The sequence below is a fragment of the Aureobasidium subglaciale genome (assembly GCF_000721755.1).
Source record: "Aureobasidium subglaciale EXF-2481 unplaced genomic scaffold scaffold_13, whole genome shotgun sequence".
NCBI lineage: Eukaryota > Fungi > Ascomycota > Dothideomycetes > Dothideales > Saccotheciaceae > Aureobasidium > Aureobasidium subglaciale.
Window position 1 is genome coordinate 695,407 of NW_013566982.1, and position 16,368 is coordinate 711,774.

Sequence of the window (16,368 nt, forward strand, 5' to 3'; positions counted from 1 at the left end):
GATCTTATGCCTGACAGCTGGACATGGCATTCCTAATCTTCTATGCATGCACCACTCAATGAGAAACCGCGAGCTCATGCTACGGTACCGATCATGCATTCGGAGGATAGCATCATGCACGCGGTACAAGGCTGAGCCATAAGGTTCCGGGGAGCAAAGATCAACGGCGACCGTCGCCTGGCCGAGTGTGAACGGGGCTGGTCATCCACCGGCGTCATGTAGGGCTTGCATATACCGCTCTGGATAGTACTAGAAGCCAATTCAAGAGGACGTCCATGGTGTGAGAGGGCAATATCGCGACATTTGAATCATCTCGGTATTCGGTTTTATCTTGACATGAGCCATCACTCGGCCGGAAGAATCTGGCAATCGAGTTGACTCATGCCCGTTGTCTCAATATCAAGGAGAGACACATCGATATCGATCGTTGTCGACATGCTATATACCTATGATTGACGGAGACGACAAAAGCGTCACGGGTGAGATCGACAAACTTGTTTGAGCCTGTGATTAACGAACATTATATCACAACCCCATCTCCAATCACTCTGAATAGTGTTTTCCCGTTCGAATTACGCACGTACTTGATGTCGACCATCTTTGCAACATGATTTACGACAATCTATCAGATTGAGGCTGCAGATCACCGCTGACTTGGCGCCTTGCTGTTTCCAGCCGATATCACGTAACCGACTTCCGCAACGAGTCTCTTGCATCCATGCATGATGCATACTCCTGGCACCAAAGTCAACCCTCACGACACCAACCAAACTCATGGATCGCATTAGCCGTGCGCTGCGGACGTTGCTTCATCGCGTATCCTCCTTGCGATATCAATGCGCGCGAACCAATTTGCCTGATTCACGACTCAAGAGGACAAGTGACAGATTTACTTTTAAAATTGACGGCTGGTCAATGTATCATTACCTGTATCTCAATGCAGACTATACGATTGTAATACACTTGAAGGAAACTCACACCGCCTCTCCATTCAGCACCTTCGCGGCGCAATCGTCGCGAAGCGCCAATCTGGGAAGACGTAGATCCTCTCTTACGAACTGTGCTATGGGCAGATCCTCATGGCTTCTCTCTTCGAATGATGCCGTCCGACCACAGGTAGTGCATGTAGAGACGCACCTCAATGTCTGAAACATATGCAGCAGTCTCGTACTAATTAGCCAGTCCCCAAAGAAGGAAATTCGAAGGCCATGTGAGCATAGCATTGACCATCGGCTCATTAATATACCGCGCATTCTGGGTGCGTTCCTCGACCTGCATTAGTAGGTCTCTCTAATATCGCCCGATCGCCGTCGTCGTGTCGGAGTGGCCGAATTTCCGGTTCAAACTTCGCCATGGTTAGCAGTACTGGGATCTGTAAGCTGGGAGGCCTGAGGGAAAGAGGTCATGATGACCTCTCTGTCGCAGTCACTCGAAACAGCGAGTCGATCTTCTCCTTGGAGATGCATACGATAGCATCATCCATGATGTCGGATTGAAAGTGGCTGATTCTGGGGGTCAAGCTGGGTTGCCAGGTACTCGACGCAATCTCCAGGGCCGCTTTTGTCTGGATTTTCTCACGTGCAGTAGTTTTCGCGACCTTCTCCGCTGACAAAGGACTCAACTTCATGAGTCAGCCTGGCGATTAGTAGATACCTTCATGTTCAGCGTTGACTACTGCACGAGGCTAGATACAGCTCAGCTTCTGTGCATGATGCTCCGCTCAGATCCTTCTTTCGTCTGCTTCTACTGTACTCCAGCTCGCTCTTCTCTGCATGCTGCCGGTGTGGCCCCTCACCACGAGGTTCGCTGCCGCACGAACTCCACTGCAAGCCCATCAATCTGTCTCTGGGAACGTGATGGTCTCCATGTACCTGGTTCAGCTCTTGTGCTTGATGGACCGGCTGCAAGGTTCAACGTCTGTGAAAGGACTCGTGCTTGGAGTCTTATTTGGTGACTGCGGTAGGATGAGTGTCCTCTAGAACAAACAGCACCATGATGTCTCTGCGAAGTTGTGAGTAGTGTTTCCGTGATCTATAGTCGGACCTCCGATCAGTCGCTTTCATATTCTGAGCCACGAAAGGCTTGCCTCCCAAATTAGACCACAAGACACCAACAACGACCATTCGAGAATCTAGGAATATATCAACGGCGTAAGTGTATCTACGCAAGTTTGAATATCTAGCGTTATCAGTATTGCCGGCGGTCGTGACATGGTGTCGGACCCTCATAGCTGGGGACCAGGGTCGTACCAGAAGCGAAAGCGACATGGCGAGAAATATGGAGACGATCACCGCTTGCGTGTGAACAAGGTAGGAACCATATTTCAAGATCTGCGTAATACTTAGTAAGGTCAAGCTATATCAGCAGGTAACCCTAGAGACTCAGCAACTAGCAACAGTAAAGAAACACGACAAGGGTCATCGCCCAACAGATGGGGTATAAAGCGCCACAACATGCCACAAACCGGAAAGCAAAGACCAGACCGCTTTTTCGTTCCCCGTGAAACAACGCGAGATTACAGCAATCATCATCAACATCACATCATCCCGAAGACTTGTGCTTTTTCTTTGGTGTGCTCACCAGGACCTGACTTCCGGACCTCTTCATTCCGACCAACGCCTCTTCAGTAATGCCGTGCTTCTTCTCGATCGCTTGTTGCCTCTGAGCGACCCGATTCTCAAATTCAAGAGCCAGCTCACGTCTCTTCCTACGCGCAGCTTTGAGATTGTTCATGACCCCAGAAAAGCTCTCTTGGAACCAGTCTCCAGCCTCTTCCCATTCCTCGATGCTCAGAGAGGCGAAGAACTCTTTCTGGCGTTGGGCATCGAACTTAGCGACAGCCGACAATCTTTCATTGAGTGATTTCGAGGCGAGATCGGAGAGGTCCTCTTGTGCATCCTCACGGGTTGGTCCATCAAAAGGCTCTCTCTGCAGTGCATCAAAGTCCATCTTCTTCAACTTTTCCTTGTCGTAATCGAGGCCTTCGAAGCTTAACTCTTGCTTGGAGATCTCTTCGGAAGCTTCATTGAAGTTCTGCTGCTGCTGCTTGTAACTCGTTCCATCGAGTTGTTGCTGCTTGTGACCTCTTCCGTTAAGTCGTTGCTGCTTGTGGCCTTTCCCATTCAGTTGTTGCTGCTGAACGTCCGCTCCATTGACACAGGTCTGGCGACGGTTAGTTCCGTTGGAGAACTCCCTGTAATTATTGAGTTCGGGATCCAGATCAGAATTCGAATACTGATCGTCGTGACCGTAAGGTTCTACCGAGGCTCTCTTGGGTTGAATTGGCGCTCTGACAGGAGGCCTCTGGGCTGCGGAATGTTGGGTGGCGGCTTTGAAGCTCTCTGCAGCAACTTGGACCACAGATTCAGCGATAGCACGTGTCTCATCGCGCGTCTTCTTCTGGTCCTGGATGTCTCTCTGAGTCACGGTGGGGGTGACTCTCGCCATGAACTGGTTTTTGTGTGTGCGGCGTTGCAGTGGATGGACGGGCAAGGAGGTAGTAGCATCACGTCTCTGTGGGTCTTCCACTTCGAAAGTGTCAAGAGCTTGCTGTACGACTTGAGATTGAGCCTGCATGTGTCTGACTTCGTACCCATTATCAGGCTCGAAGTTATTCAAAGATTCTGGGTCACCATCTGTGGTAGGAGGATAAGACTCTGGATCGATGTACATGGGACGGTTGGCTGCTCTCTGCATTCCGTTTTGGTTCATCTCCATCATCATGCCACTGATCTGCGACGGAGTCACATCAAAACCTGCAGGAATGCCATTCTCCTGATAGTCTTGTGTACCCTGCTCGGCATAATGACCATAGTCGTAGTCATCTTGGCCTTGTGAATCGTCAGAGCCTATCTGCTGTTGTTCGTCCGGGGATAGCACGCTCGCATCGAAGTTGTCGGTATTTGTCTCGTACGAAATATGGCCGTTCAGCTCATGAGTGTTGCGCGTCCTTTGGGCTGTCGCTGGCCGATCAGGATGTGGTTCGATCAAACGCGAATCGGGTGCCTCGGATTCATTACGGTGCACGTAGCGTTGCACGTTGAATGTCATCGTGAGAAGCCGATGATAGTTTCGTTATGGGAATAACGTGTGTGATGCTAAATGATCAGATTGCATTTCTGTCGCTCGGACGGGATAAACAATGCGATAAGCCCTTATCGCCAGCCCCGCGCTTCTCCAGGTGTGCGTCATAACTGGACCCCTCCTGCCACTTTGAAACCACTTCCTGAACCACACCTGCCTCTCCCGAGTGAAGGACTTTTGCCATGTCTCTCAACAATCGTCTCGTTGTAAGATACGATGAATTCTCCTCAGAGGCGTGGCTTCGACGCTCTACCCAATGAGGTGCTATCGACCTACACTGTTCTTCATTGAAATACAGCTAACGATGGAACAGCTCCTCTACGACATCCTGCAATCATTTACTACCAAGAATGTCCTGACCTTTGCTCCGGTATCACGTAGATTTCATTCCATCTGTGTCAGAATACTTCAAAATCGCTTGACAGCCGCGGCCACCTTGCTCGACCATGTTCTGGTTCTTGAACTATACCCACCAAGCGCCAGACTGACAGCGGGCCAACTATTCTGTACATCGCTAGGCACTTCAGGATTGGACGAAAAATCTATCGAGGGTCTCCCCGACTCCGCAAAGATTGGTCATCTGGGTCAAGCTGTATATTCTAGATTTAGACCCCAACATCAAGAGCTACGAAGGCCCTCTTTGAAACACCCTGCGGGAGACATTCCAGGCTCGAGGACCCATCCGAGTTCTGCCGATCCGAGTATCCATGTGCACAACGCAGAGAGCGATATGGTGTCTCAAGAAGTGTCTCTAGACGCTGACGAACTATTTACGCAATTGATAGCCGCCCTCATGCTTGTGAAACAAGGTCCACGTCCAGACACAATACTTACGGCTGTCGAAGTCTGTGAAGGTACCATTAGAGTCTGGAGAGACTGGCTAGCCGACCAAACCAAGGACAGTGCCCTGCCTACATCATCTGGTACACGGGCAGACGATCCGTCAATCCTGTGGGTCAACACAGCGGCCCACACCGTGGGTGTCAAGTTCAGAGTCAGGGAAAGGAAATGGAAGAGAGATAACCCCATATTGGTTTCCTCGGAAGCAGAAGTCGCAGTCTCCTATGCAGTCGATCTGGAAGAGGTTATTTTGCGGACGTCGCACTTGTTGTTCATGGTAGAAGAGTCTTTGAGAGAACAGAATGATCCTCTGAGTAGCCAGCTGTTTTTGAGACCTATCTGACGAGAATGATAAGATTTCAATGCTGTGAAGCAGCCTCTCGTCCCAAGGTTGAGTTGTCGAGGCTCAGCCTCTGGGTCTGCCTAGAATTTTCGATCCGGCCTTTGAGACTTTGATCACATCTCGATATGTGAGACTGATCCGGGTTGTGCGTACGTTCCTTCCGCCATTGTCAACGAGAATGTTTTTGTCGCCGAGAAGAGTCCAGTTCGCCACAGTGTCGGGTCTCAAGTCTTCATCAACTTCGATCTCTGAGATGCCATGGAGAGTATCGGTATATGCGGTTCCACAGGTGACCAAAAGAGAGCGTGGCTCTTGCAATACGCGCCACTTAGGGCTGACATCAGTGCGAGGTTGATCCTCGTCCCGCTTCTTCTCATATATGTCAAGGCATAGTGTGCTTGACAGGCTTACAGTAGCCACGATGGGATAGTATGCTGCACCATCCTCGTGCGGCATGATACCCTGATTAGGCTCGTACTCATTGATCAAGACATGATTCGGCCCTTGATGAGGACTGTCGCTAAACAGACCAAGTGTCATGAATCTTGTAATGATCGGATTTACCAACCATGAAGGTAGTGGAGCCTCTAATAGAATGTTGGTCTTGGAGAGTGAGGACGGATGTGTCTGTAGGCGACGATGTTGCAATTGGATCCAGCGATTCGACGGCAATGCGCTCAAAAGGTCTGCTTCTTGCTGATGATCGATGAAGTTCGGGATATAAAACATGCCATCTGGGATGTCCGAGATCTGATGTGCGCCTAGCATGTTGTTGGCCGCCATCGTTGGTATGGAAGCAGGAAGACGACAACTGTTGTTACTTCTGCATACGGGAAGGCAACATGAAGCACACAGCCCGATGGGGACACAATGTCAGCGGCAGCCCGAGCTTTGTTGCGAACGGCGTGTCCCGCTCTCAAGACCATCAACCGTAAGGCTCACAGTGATTTTTCGCACAGCAACACAGCTGTTCATCTAGAACAACATGGCACCAAAGAACAACAAAGGCAAGGCCAAGGAGCCTGAGAAGGCCGGCGCAGGAAAGGTGAAAGGAGGCAAGTCTTCCAAGCGATCACTGTTTCATCCGGTGTATTGACCTATCCCTCATGCAGCTCAGAGCATTAATGTCCGCCACATACTTTGCGAGAAGCACGCAAAGAAGGAAGAGGCAGTTGCCAAGCTGAATGCTGGCGTCAAGTTTGATGAAGTCGCAAGAGAATTCTCAGAGGACAAGGCTCGTCAAGGTCGGTTGATCAGTCACATATGGTCGAAGACGAACGTGCTAAAGTATTTTGTCACAGGTGGATCTCTCGGCTGGAAAACCAGAAAAGATCTTATTCCAGAGTTCGCGAATGTTGCTTTCGAATTGGAGGCAAGCACCACCAACAATCCCAAGTGGGCTGAAGTAAAGACTACGGAAGGCTTCCATCTTGTCATGTGTGAAGGCAGGAAGTAAAGGACAGGCAGATCTACGCGCTATGTCCATCTAAAAGTCATGTGTAGTACCTGGTAATCAACGGCATGCTTTAAAAAGATCATTGAGATGAAGCAGAGTAATTTGTCTGGCATTCGATCGGCTAGCGAGAAGAAGTATAAAAGCAACATCCACTCAGGGACGTTCGTAAGGAGTGTAAGAAGGACACGAAAAGGAAGAAGAAACTCTCGACGAGGAGATGATGAAGAAGAAGGAAAAGAAGAGAAACAAAAACCAAGGACGATTCCCGATCGTCCATCAAATGTCCAGCAGTCGTCCCATCATCACATGCGCATTCAGATTCAGCATATAGCCCATCGGAAATGTTTCCTTCTACCAGGTGAAGCTCTCTTCGTAGAAGTCGATCGTTGTCTTCTCGCAACGTTCTCTGACGGCACGTCTGACATCGTCACCAAGACCTCCTGTACCGCAGACACTGACAGCCATAGCGCCAACTTGCTTCGATTGCTCTGCAGAAATTAGGGCGCCAACGTCTGGCTTACCAGGGAACATCTGCACTGAGGCACTGGGAGAGTGAATCTCCTTGGTGCTCTTAGGTCGAGTGACGAACAGAAGAATACGAAGACAGTCACGTCTCTTCTCCATCGCCAAGATCTCGGTCATCCAGGGACGAATCCATTCAAGATGCTCGGGACTCTGGAGGATCCACACAAGAACAACCTTGCGGGTAGCACAGGTGTTGTTGGCATAACCGCCGACGAGCTGACGAGCATGTGGTACCGCGTGAGTAATACCAACTCCCGCGGCGAACAGCATGACATGACCATATGACTCATAAGAATCAGCAGCTCCATAAGGGCCCTCGACAAGCGCATTAGCCCAGAATCTGCCATCAGGAGCACTCTCGGCCTTCTTCCATAGCGAGTCGGTGAAACCTGTACGGCGACGAATGATAAGAGACATGGTCGTCTTGCGTCTGGCCAAAACGTCGAGGGTATCGGTTGGTAACTTCTCCGAAGTAAGATCTTGCTCCTCCTGGCTCCAAGCGATGGTGAATGGATGGCTAGTCCACATACCAACAGAAGGCAGATAAAGGTAGAGATGCTGACCAGCGCGGAACTTCCAAGGACGTGCCATACGGAGAGTGACTCTGATGGCTTCTCCAGCAAGAGCCTCAACTTCGGCCTTGGTACCGCCTTGACCGACATTGTGACGGATCAGGATGGCGACGCGTGCAGTACGTTCGAAGATCCAAATGACGATTACCCCAAGGATGAGGATCTGCTGAGGGAGTGTCTTGAGATGGATCCACACAGTGACGATGGAAATGACAGCCAACACGATATGAACACCGAGGAAGGTCTCGTAGAACGCATGACGCACAACAGAAGGCGAGTGGAGCATGAGCGTGATGAATGCGCATGTCGCCTGCCAATCTATCAGTGAGATAACAAAGTTGCAAACAAGTGTGACTTACAATTGTGCCAGTCAGAATAAGTTGACTGCTAGCCATTGCCTTCCCAATGATGTTCCAACCAGCCGATGATGAAGGGGCTTCGCAAGTATTAGTAAGACGAACATCCTTGAGCGGTTGTGGAACATACCAGCCATGATCTTGCTCGCCATCCATGCAGCAGTGTGGGCAACAGCTTCGAGAACCACGATACGACCGATCCAGCGGTGCATGAGATTATAAGTGTCAAATGAAATGTCGAGCAACTTGATGAGTGGATTGTTACGACCAGCAAGCAAGAACAGCGGAAGCATGTTCATTACTGATAGGACACCTGTGCGGTTTCTGATTTCGGTAGCGATGTTGCCGCCACTCCAGTGTATGCTGACAACGCAGAACGCAATGTTCATTGCCACATAGCCTATAACGGAGGTTAGCAAAACCACGTGAATACATGCTTGGAGACATGACGAACCGATCAGATACATGGTTTGGAGCCTGCCTGGTAGCGTGCCCATACTAGCCGCAGCAGAGAGCTTGAACTCTCGGTTGTGTCTTCTACGGAACAGAGGTGCATCGATGATGTGGCGCCTAAGACCAGCCCAGCCAGAATGAGGATTGACGAAATAGTGTTGCTTTTCGTTTTCCAGGCACGCGAGTGTACGAACGTAACGCAGTGCAGTGACGGTAATACGATACGTGAAGATGGCTGCAACCGTCGATGCCCAAACGTAGCCTAGATACCATTGGATGCGGTGATTCTGATAGTAAGAGTCGTAGAGAAGAGCCTTTTGCTCAGGTGTCATACTGGGAGTGTAGGCAGTCACAACAGTCGCGAATGCGGCGAGGAGGAGCGAGTATGATGCCATGTCGATGATTTAGCAAAGGCTCACCGATCAACAGGAGACGATTGGGATGATTGAACAACGAGAAGATCTCGACCGCGGAGAAGACGCCCGATGAGATGGCTCTTGAATGTGATGGTGACCGGCACCGTGGCTTCAAGAGTGGTGAAAGCTGGAATGGCTAGACCTCGAAGTTGTCGCAAAAATGGCGAAGTAACGAGTGGACGAGCAGCACAGCCGTCTTGGGTGCGGAGGTCGGGAAAAGAATGGGGTGTGGTGGCACGCAAGGTAAAGAAACAATCACAGGTCGTAAATAGAAAACATGGAATTCGTGGGCGCAAGGGAAAGGGCTTGTTACTTCACAAAGGACTGTCAGAGATTTATCGTGCTTCAAACACCTCCCAGCATGCTTCTCGTCTATGCACGTCTCCCTTGTCAGCTGTGTCCCCCAATGCGTTCTCGCATGGTCTTGGTGGCGGCTGCTGCACGTTTCCTGCTGCACTGGGGCCGGGGCTTGAAACACAAGCGGTGGAGCGTTGAGTCTAAGGAGCATGGCTAGGGGTTCCTGAGATCGAAGCGCCCGCTCCACCGGCCTGACTTCTGGCGCGCTCTTGCCTGAATCAGCTAGATACCTTGCGACACTGCTTCTTAGCTGTGCTCGTACTACGTCGATCTTGCTTCATACCCCTGTCAGGCACACTTCTCGTTGATTCGTCACTAGGAATCGATCTCGTCGTCCCAGACTTCCAGCACGGAGAGGATATGATTAGCTGCTACTTTCACTGTGCAGGACAGCACAGCACACACAGCTAACAGCTGCTTTTGAATCAAGACAAAGTTATATGACCAGCGGGCAATCTGCCCGTTAGGCGCCACAGTATTGCAGGCTCCAGTTTCTGCTAAAAGTTGGAGTCTATGGCCAAAGCCACTAAAGGTTTCTTTGTTCACTGTGTTGAGAGGCATGAATGTTGGCTGGACAATGAAGTTACTTAGCAGTCACGATCGTTCGGTAAGCTGGAGATCTGGCTGGACCTTGTCCAATTGCACGTCTCCATGTCTCATGCAGAGCTCGGTAAGAGGTGTTCTTGTATTCCCGACGCCTCCCTGCATTCCTCATTTTATGAGGAGTGTGTCTGTTGTTAGCCACCACCTCGCTCACTGTGAACTTCGTGCCCTCCTTTTCGACAACCTTTGGGAAGAAGACAGTTGCAGCATGACCGCCTAGCTCAATTTCAGCGACATCACTCGTCGCTCGACCTTTAGCGAGGAGTTTCAACTCTGGTTTCGATATGCCACTGAGCGGACGATTTGACAAGCAATCGCGATTTAGCGCTCAGTGATACCAGCAGTAGGGCTTGAATACTACCCATGTCTGCTGTACCTCGATTCCTTCTGAGGTCACGCAGTAACATCTCGGGATTATAGTTGTGTCCTGTCCAGTCAAAGAAGTCAATAGTAACAACACTGCTCCGATGACAGTAGATCAGGAAGCTTTCTGGTGACCCTCATCGGAGACAGGAAGCAACCCGCATGAATTTGACGTCGGGCTGTATCGGTACCTCATTACTAACTTCACTCTGTCGGAAGAGTGACCGGTTTACTGGGTCACAGCTCGTGAAGGATACACGTATCCAGATGTAGGTTTGATGACCGGAAGCGAAGTCCGTAGTCGTAGTATGATAACATACGGCCACCAGAAATGCGGACGCCTCGTACACCAGTCAATGTTGCACACGTCTGCTCACGTACTCGAAAGGAATAAAGATCAGGTCGGCTTTCGCATGTGATACTTGAGGATGTGAGAAGTCATGCCCATGGCCAGGGCGTTAGTTTCAGAGTCCGATGAACAGCACGAGAGAACGATGATGTCGACTGACGTAGAGCGCAGAGTGATCTCGGTCTCTTATCAACCATACTTACTCTGCACCGAGATCACCAGTGTTGAATGAAGGAGGACTTACTCGGAGCAGTGAAGAAGGGAAGTGTTGAAGAAGGGGTTGGCGTGCACGGACGATCTGGCCGCGGGATCAGCGTCGCTCGAACTTCTCCAGACGCCCTCAGCGACACCAACTGACCGACAACCACTTTTCCCAAATCGCAATTACCCAGCATGTCGTGGCGTGGTCAAGGCATCACCGGTAGCAATAACATCCCTCTGGGTAACCGTCGCAGGTTTGGTGCCGAAGATGGCTCTCCTCCCGTCGAAGAGAGCTACAGCAGCGGCCCCGTAGAAGGCGAAAGCCTGAAGCGCGGTCGCAGCCCTGTCAGAGGTATGCTTGTCGCGCACTGCTATCTTCCCACGTACTAATTCCAATACACAGAGCTCAATCCCGATGGCACCAAGAAGAGAAAGAAGCGCAACCGATGGGGTGACGCGACCGACAACAAGGCCGCTGGCTTGATGAACTTGCCCACTGCTGTTCTCGGCAACATGACAAGCGAACAGCTCGATGCCTACACTCTGCATTTGCGTATTGAGGAGATCAGCCAGAAGCTGAGGATCAACGATGTCGTCCCAGCCGACGGTGACAGGTGAGTCTGGCCCATCTCCTCTTGCTTGATCTCGTAATTGACATGTACAGATCACCCTCTCCGCCTCCGCAGTACGACAACTTCGGTCGCCGTGTCAACACTCGCGAGTACCGCTACAAGAAGCGTCTCGAAGAAGAGCGCCACAAGCTGGTCGAGAAGGCCATGAAGACCATCCCAGGCTACCACCCTCCTTCTGATTACAGACGTCCCACAAAGACCCAGGAGAAGGTCTACGTGCCTGTCAACGACTATCCAGAAATTAACTTCAGTATGATTGCTAACCTCTTCCCCCTCTTGTTCCCTATGATTATGCAGGCTACAGCTGTCTGCTATTCTGCCCCTAACCACTCACTGCTCTCATGTGCTTAACAGAAACTAACATCTAGGGTTTTTTCCTACTAACAGTTGGTCTACTTATTGGTCCTCGTGGCAACACCCTGAAGAAGATGGAAACAGAATCCGGCGCAAAGATTGCTATCAGAGGAAAGGGTTCCGTCAAGGAAGGAAAGGGCCGATCCGACGCCGCCCACACCAGCAACCAGGAGGAAGACTTGCACTGTCTGATCATGGCCGACACCGAAGACAAGGTCAACAAGGCCAAGCAGTTGATTCACAACGTTATCGAGACGGTATTTACCCACGACCTGAGACGGTCGCGCTACGTTGCGGAATTTGAACTAACGTTTGGATCACAGGCCGCGTCAATTCCCGAAGGCCAGAACGAGCTGAAGCGCAACCAACTACGTGAACTCGCCGCGCTCAACGGTACGCTCCGTGACGACGAGAACCAGGCCTGCCAGAACTGTGGCCAGATTGGACACCGCAAGTACGACTGCCCCGAACAGCGCAACTTCACCGCCAACATCATCTGTCGCGTCTGTGGTAACGCAGGTCACATGGCAAGAGACTGTCCCGACAGACAGCGCGGCCAAGATTGGCGCAACAGCGACCGTCCCGCTCCAGGAGCATCTGGCCATGCTGGTCAGCTCGAGCCTGCAGACACCGAGTTCAACAACCTCATGCAAGAGTTGGGTGCCGGCGGCGCCATCACCGGAACTGCAGCCCCTGCTCGCATTGAAGCTGGTGGATACGGCGACGACCGTGGAGCAGCCAAGCCCTGGCAGCGTGGACCCACCGGAGGACCTGCACCCTGGCAGCAAGGAGGAGGTGGCGGCGGCGGTGGTGGTGGTGGTGGTCGCGAGCGCGAGGGTGGCAGCTCAGGCGGACCTGCACCATGGGCCGCTGGTGGTTCCGGCGGCGGCCGCGCAAGCGACAACTACGGAGGAGGATACGGCGGTGGACAAGGCTCAGGCGCTGCACCATGGCAGCAACAGCAACAGCAACAGCAACAGTCCAGTCATGCAGCAGCACCTCAGGCAGGTGGATATGGCGGCGGATATGCAGCCGCTTATGCTGGTTACGGATACGGCGCAGCACCGGGCTACGAGCAGGGCTATGCCCAGGCAGCGGCACCAGGTATGGCACCATGGCAGCAACAAGGCTACGGCGCAGCAGGAAGTCCTCCACCTCCTCCATCTGGTGATGCGCCTCCTCCTCCTCCGCCGCCTTCGGAAAACCCTCCCCCACCTCCCCCACCCGGCGCCTAAGTGGTATCGGGAGAGAGTCAAATCAGGAATAGCTACAGTAGGTAGAAAGCAGTAGCGAAGAAATGAAATGGGATTGGAAGTTTGTGCTGAAAGCTTGGTTGGGCAGCTCGTGATGAATTGCAGGCCGGGGGAGTCTGGGCCGAGAGTGACGCAACCTACAGCGCATGCGGACAGCTTGTCCGCATGCGCATTCGCATGTTAGATGGCAATTTCCTGAACATGGCGAACCCATCGACCAAGGCGCTGTCGTCTGCACATTGTATCCTGCTGACGGTGCACTATGCCAGCGAAGCCAACATCAGGTTGCTACACGCTTTCACGCCGTCACGTCCCGACGTGCTGTCGCCGGAGCTGGTCCTGCGCATCGTGCTGACCTACCTGCCCGAGACGGTCGACCCGTCGCTATACACGACGTATGTGCGTGAAGTCGCTACGCGTATTGACCCAGAACAGCGGGAGCTCTTGGATGTGGACACATCGCCCGTGTCGTCCCTATCACCCGACCAAGCCAGAAGGCGCGTCAACAAGTTGTTCATTCAAGACCTCAGCCCGCCGGCATTCCCTCCTCATGCTCCGAACGACCTGCTGACCCGCTTCATCGTCCACCGCGCAAACCGCATCGACAACGAGACTGGTCTCTTGACTCTGGTCCCACGCTTGGCCGAGCCCTTCCTTGACACAAACCCCTACCTTCGTACCTGGTACGTCGCCGTCGTGCTGCCATTGCTACGTCTCCGCTATGACTACTATCCCGAAACACAAGACCCGCCGGCCCTCTCGACCTTTGAGAAGCTTGATGGCCACCAAGGTATCGATTTGTTGTTGTCCAACGTGACCAACTTCGACCATGACATGACCTCTCCGACTGACTCCAAACCGGTGGTCGCCAGAGACACAAGGGCCATGGTGGGCCCGTGGATGTATGGTCACACAGAAAGAAAGAGGCGGCGTCTTTATCACAAGGAAGAGTCTAGGCGCGAACAACACAACACGGCCCGCTCTCCGCACACTGCTTCCACCAGACCGGATGCTTCAACCAACGAGGACAAGACAGGCCATGATTGGGAGTACCTCTTTGAGTGGATGCTTCACACGGCAATCCACGACTTCTCACTTGTTGCCAACCTCGTTGAGCAATGGGATGGCCCTGGAGATGTTGATCTTGGAGGCTTCCAAGATGCTCAAGCCTATCTTGACGACGACACTCAAGCCAAGCTCGAACGACAATACGCACAGGCTACCTTTGCTTCCTGTTATGCTGCAGAAGCCGACTCCCCAGAAACCATTGCTGATGCTCATGCTGTTCTTGTGCGCTTGGCCCATCTACTTGACTTCGGGGCTCCTCCACAACTTGCCACCAGTGTCAAACAGCTACCTATCATTGACAAGCACATCGAACTTCTTTACGCTAACGGTTCGACCGTAAACCTCGAGCCAAATGTTCTCCTTGACCCCGATCATCCTCTAGCTACTCCCACACTCGATTCATACATGCTTTTGCAGCTGCTGGTTTACTCGGCTTACCAGCTGGCTGGACTCGGTCACAATATCTCGATACTCACCGTCGCTAAGCTACGCTTTGCCTCTGGTTCAGACGAACAACTGAGCCTTTTGACCAAAGTCATTCACAGCTTGGCTGCACAAGGGAAGCGTGATGAACAACAGTGGCAAGATGATTACGACAGACTGATCTGGCTATGGAACTGGAATACCGAGATTGAAAATCCTAGTCTCAACGGTGCCGGCATATTCGGTCGACTCGAAAAGGCAACCATCGAACGTGAATTTCTTAAGGTCTTGGTTTCAAGCGGATCTTACCCATTGGTTGATCGCCTGTACTTTGCACAGGCTGATGCACGTCAAGTCAGCGCGGGGGATATCGAGAAAATCATCCTCGAGCAAGCAATGCAACTCTACGACAACGCCAGCAACGGCAACCGCACAAGAGGCAACATGAAGAAATCCCAAGACTTGATTGTTCATTGCCAGGGTCAGTTTCCTCAGAGCGACGAGTTCAAGAAGGCTCTGGCATTGATTGCAGCAACCCACTCAATGTCCTTCTACTCGCTTAAGCTGCAACATGGTGTCCCATTCCAGCCTGTAAATATCCGCGCTAGCTTGGACCCTCTATCGCTCCTTCCAAAACTGCTCGAGCAAAACGCAAACAGCTATACGAAACTTGATGACCTCATAGAAATTGGTCGTAACCTAATCGCAGCTGGCTTGCCACTTCGCAACGCTGATGGCGACCTTATTGATCGCAGCCTAGAATCAGATGTTGACAAGAAGACGAAACTGTCGGTAGCCGAGAAGAGGGTCATCTACATGTGCGTCGAGGCAGCACTCACCGTCGGCGACTTTGAGACTGCATACTCGTACGTTGTCAATAGACTAGCTCCGCAAGACACGATCCCATCATCAGTATCAGAAGCAGAAGAACACCCAGAAATGCAAGAAGACGATGTATCTTGGCGAGCGGCCTTCCTCGCCGGCCGCTACAGATCACAAACAAACGCCCAACCCACCCTCCGCCGCCTAGACCAACGTACCGAGCTCCTCAGTCTAGCCCTCCTCCTCGCACCACCCTCTTCCCTCTCCGAAGTCCTTAACATCTGGCGCCGCTGCGAGGAAGAAACGAACGCACTCCTCGCCGCCGAAACACAAGCAGAAGAAGAGTTTGACGATCGCGCGGACAAACGCATCAGTGTGCCTGGAGGCTTCTCGGATGCATCGACCGAGGGCATGGTTTTCGGACAACCTCGCCGTGAAGTCGGCCGCTCCAATGCAGAGGCTAGACGTGGCGCTGATGAAGAAGCACCGATGGGACTGTTCGATGTTGCTCGCGGTGCGGCAAAGGCGTTTAGTAGGAATGCATTTCCCTTGCGTGGTGGCGGCGTGGGTGTAGGCGGTGCCGCTTCCGCACCGCAGGTCCAGCAACAGCAGCAGTTACGGCAACAACCTACAATGCAGGCGCAACGGGCAGCAACCGGTGAGGGTTTGCATGAAGGCATGGATGATGGGAGAGTGCGCAGACGAGATATGATTACTAGCACCGTGACCGGTGGCCTGGCGTCTGGTATTGGATGGATGTTAGGTGCCACTCCGGTGGACAGAAGCGCCGAAGATCGCCGATAATGGTGGTCTTTCCGTCTCTTTCGTTTAGCTGAAGCCGACGTACAATCTCTAAGGCCTCTCTCTCTCTCTCTCTCTCTCTCTCTCTCTCTCTCTCT

The 16,368-nt window shown here is 52.1% G+C and overlaps 7 protein-coding genes across 7 annotated transcripts; 4 read left to right on the forward strand and 3 right to left on the reverse strand.

The window, feature by feature from the left end:
* Nucleotides 1-2,305: 2,305 nt before the first annotated feature.
* AUEXF2481DRAFT_41147 (uncharacterized protein) lies at nt 2,306-4,094 on the reverse strand. The gene has a single exon (XM_013487464.1). It carries the CDS (start codon nt 4,048-4,050, stop codon nt 2,542-2,544), a length of 1,509 nt encoding a protein of 502 aa, XP_013342918.1. The 5' UTR covers nt 4,051-4,094; the 3' UTR covers nt 2,306-2,541.
* An 81-nt stretch (nt 4,095-4,175) lies between these two features.
* On the forward strand, nt 4,176-5,298 carry AUEXF2481DRAFT_283902 (uncharacterized protein). The gene is made up of 2 exons (XM_013487588.1): nt 4,176-4,344; nt 4,397-5,298. Exons 1-2 carry the CDS (start codon nt 4,300-4,302, stop codon nt 5,264-5,266), a joined length of 915 nt encoding a protein of 304 aa, XP_013343042.1. The 5' UTR covers nt 4,176-4,299; the 3' UTR covers nt 5,267-5,298.
* A 31-nt stretch (nt 5,299-5,329) lies between these two features.
* On the reverse strand, nt 5,330-6,049 carry AUEXF2481DRAFT_6029 (uncharacterized protein; the record flags this gene model as incomplete). The annotated part of the gene is made up of 1 exon (XM_013487352.1): nt 5,330-6,049. One exon carries the CDS (start codon nt 6,047-6,049, stop codon nt 5,330-5,332), a length of 720 nt encoding a protein of 239 aa, XP_013342806.1.
* Nucleotides 6,050-6,150: 101 nt separating this feature from the next.
* AUEXF2481DRAFT_283817 (uncharacterized protein) lies at nt 6,151-6,898 on the forward strand. Its single transcript, XM_013487589.1, has 3 exons — nt 6,151-6,321; nt 6,379-6,510; nt 6,568-6,898. The coding sequence occupies exons 1-3, from the start codon at nt 6,252-6,254 to the stop codon at nt 6,720-6,722; spliced, it is 357 nt and encodes a 118-aa protein (XP_013343043.1). The 5' UTR covers nt 6,151-6,251; the 3' UTR covers nt 6,723-6,898.
* Nucleotides 6,899-7,073: 175 nt separating this feature from the next.
* On the reverse strand, nt 7,074-8,960 carry AUEXF2481DRAFT_66461 (uncharacterized protein; the record flags this gene model as incomplete). Its single annotated transcript, XM_013487491.1, has 4 exons — nt 7,074-8,129; nt 8,179-8,255; nt 8,306-8,575; nt 8,630-8,960. 4 exons carry the CDS (start codon nt 8,958-8,960, stop codon nt 7,074-7,076), a joined length of 1,734 nt encoding a protein of 577 aa, XP_013342945.1.
* A 2,149-nt stretch (nt 8,961-11,109) lies between these two features.
* AUEXF2481DRAFT_30521 (uncharacterized protein) lies at nt 11,110-13,138 on the forward strand (the record flags this gene model as incomplete). Its single annotated transcript, XM_013487402.1, has 4 exons — nt 11,110-11,269; nt 11,321-11,531; nt 11,582-11,892; nt 11,937-13,138. 4 exons carry the CDS (start codon nt 11,110-11,112, stop codon nt 13,136-13,138), a joined length of 1,884 nt encoding a protein of 627 aa, XP_013342856.1.
* Nucleotides 13,139-13,194: 56 nt separating this feature from the next.
* Nucleotides 13,195-16,368, forward strand: AUEXF2481DRAFT_283825 (uncharacterized protein). Its single transcript, XM_013487590.1, has one exon. The coding sequence runs from the start codon at nt 13,322-13,324 to the stop codon at nt 16,271-16,273; it is 2,952 nt and encodes a 983-aa protein (XP_013343044.1). The 5' UTR covers nt 13,195-13,321; the 3' UTR covers nt 16,274-16,368.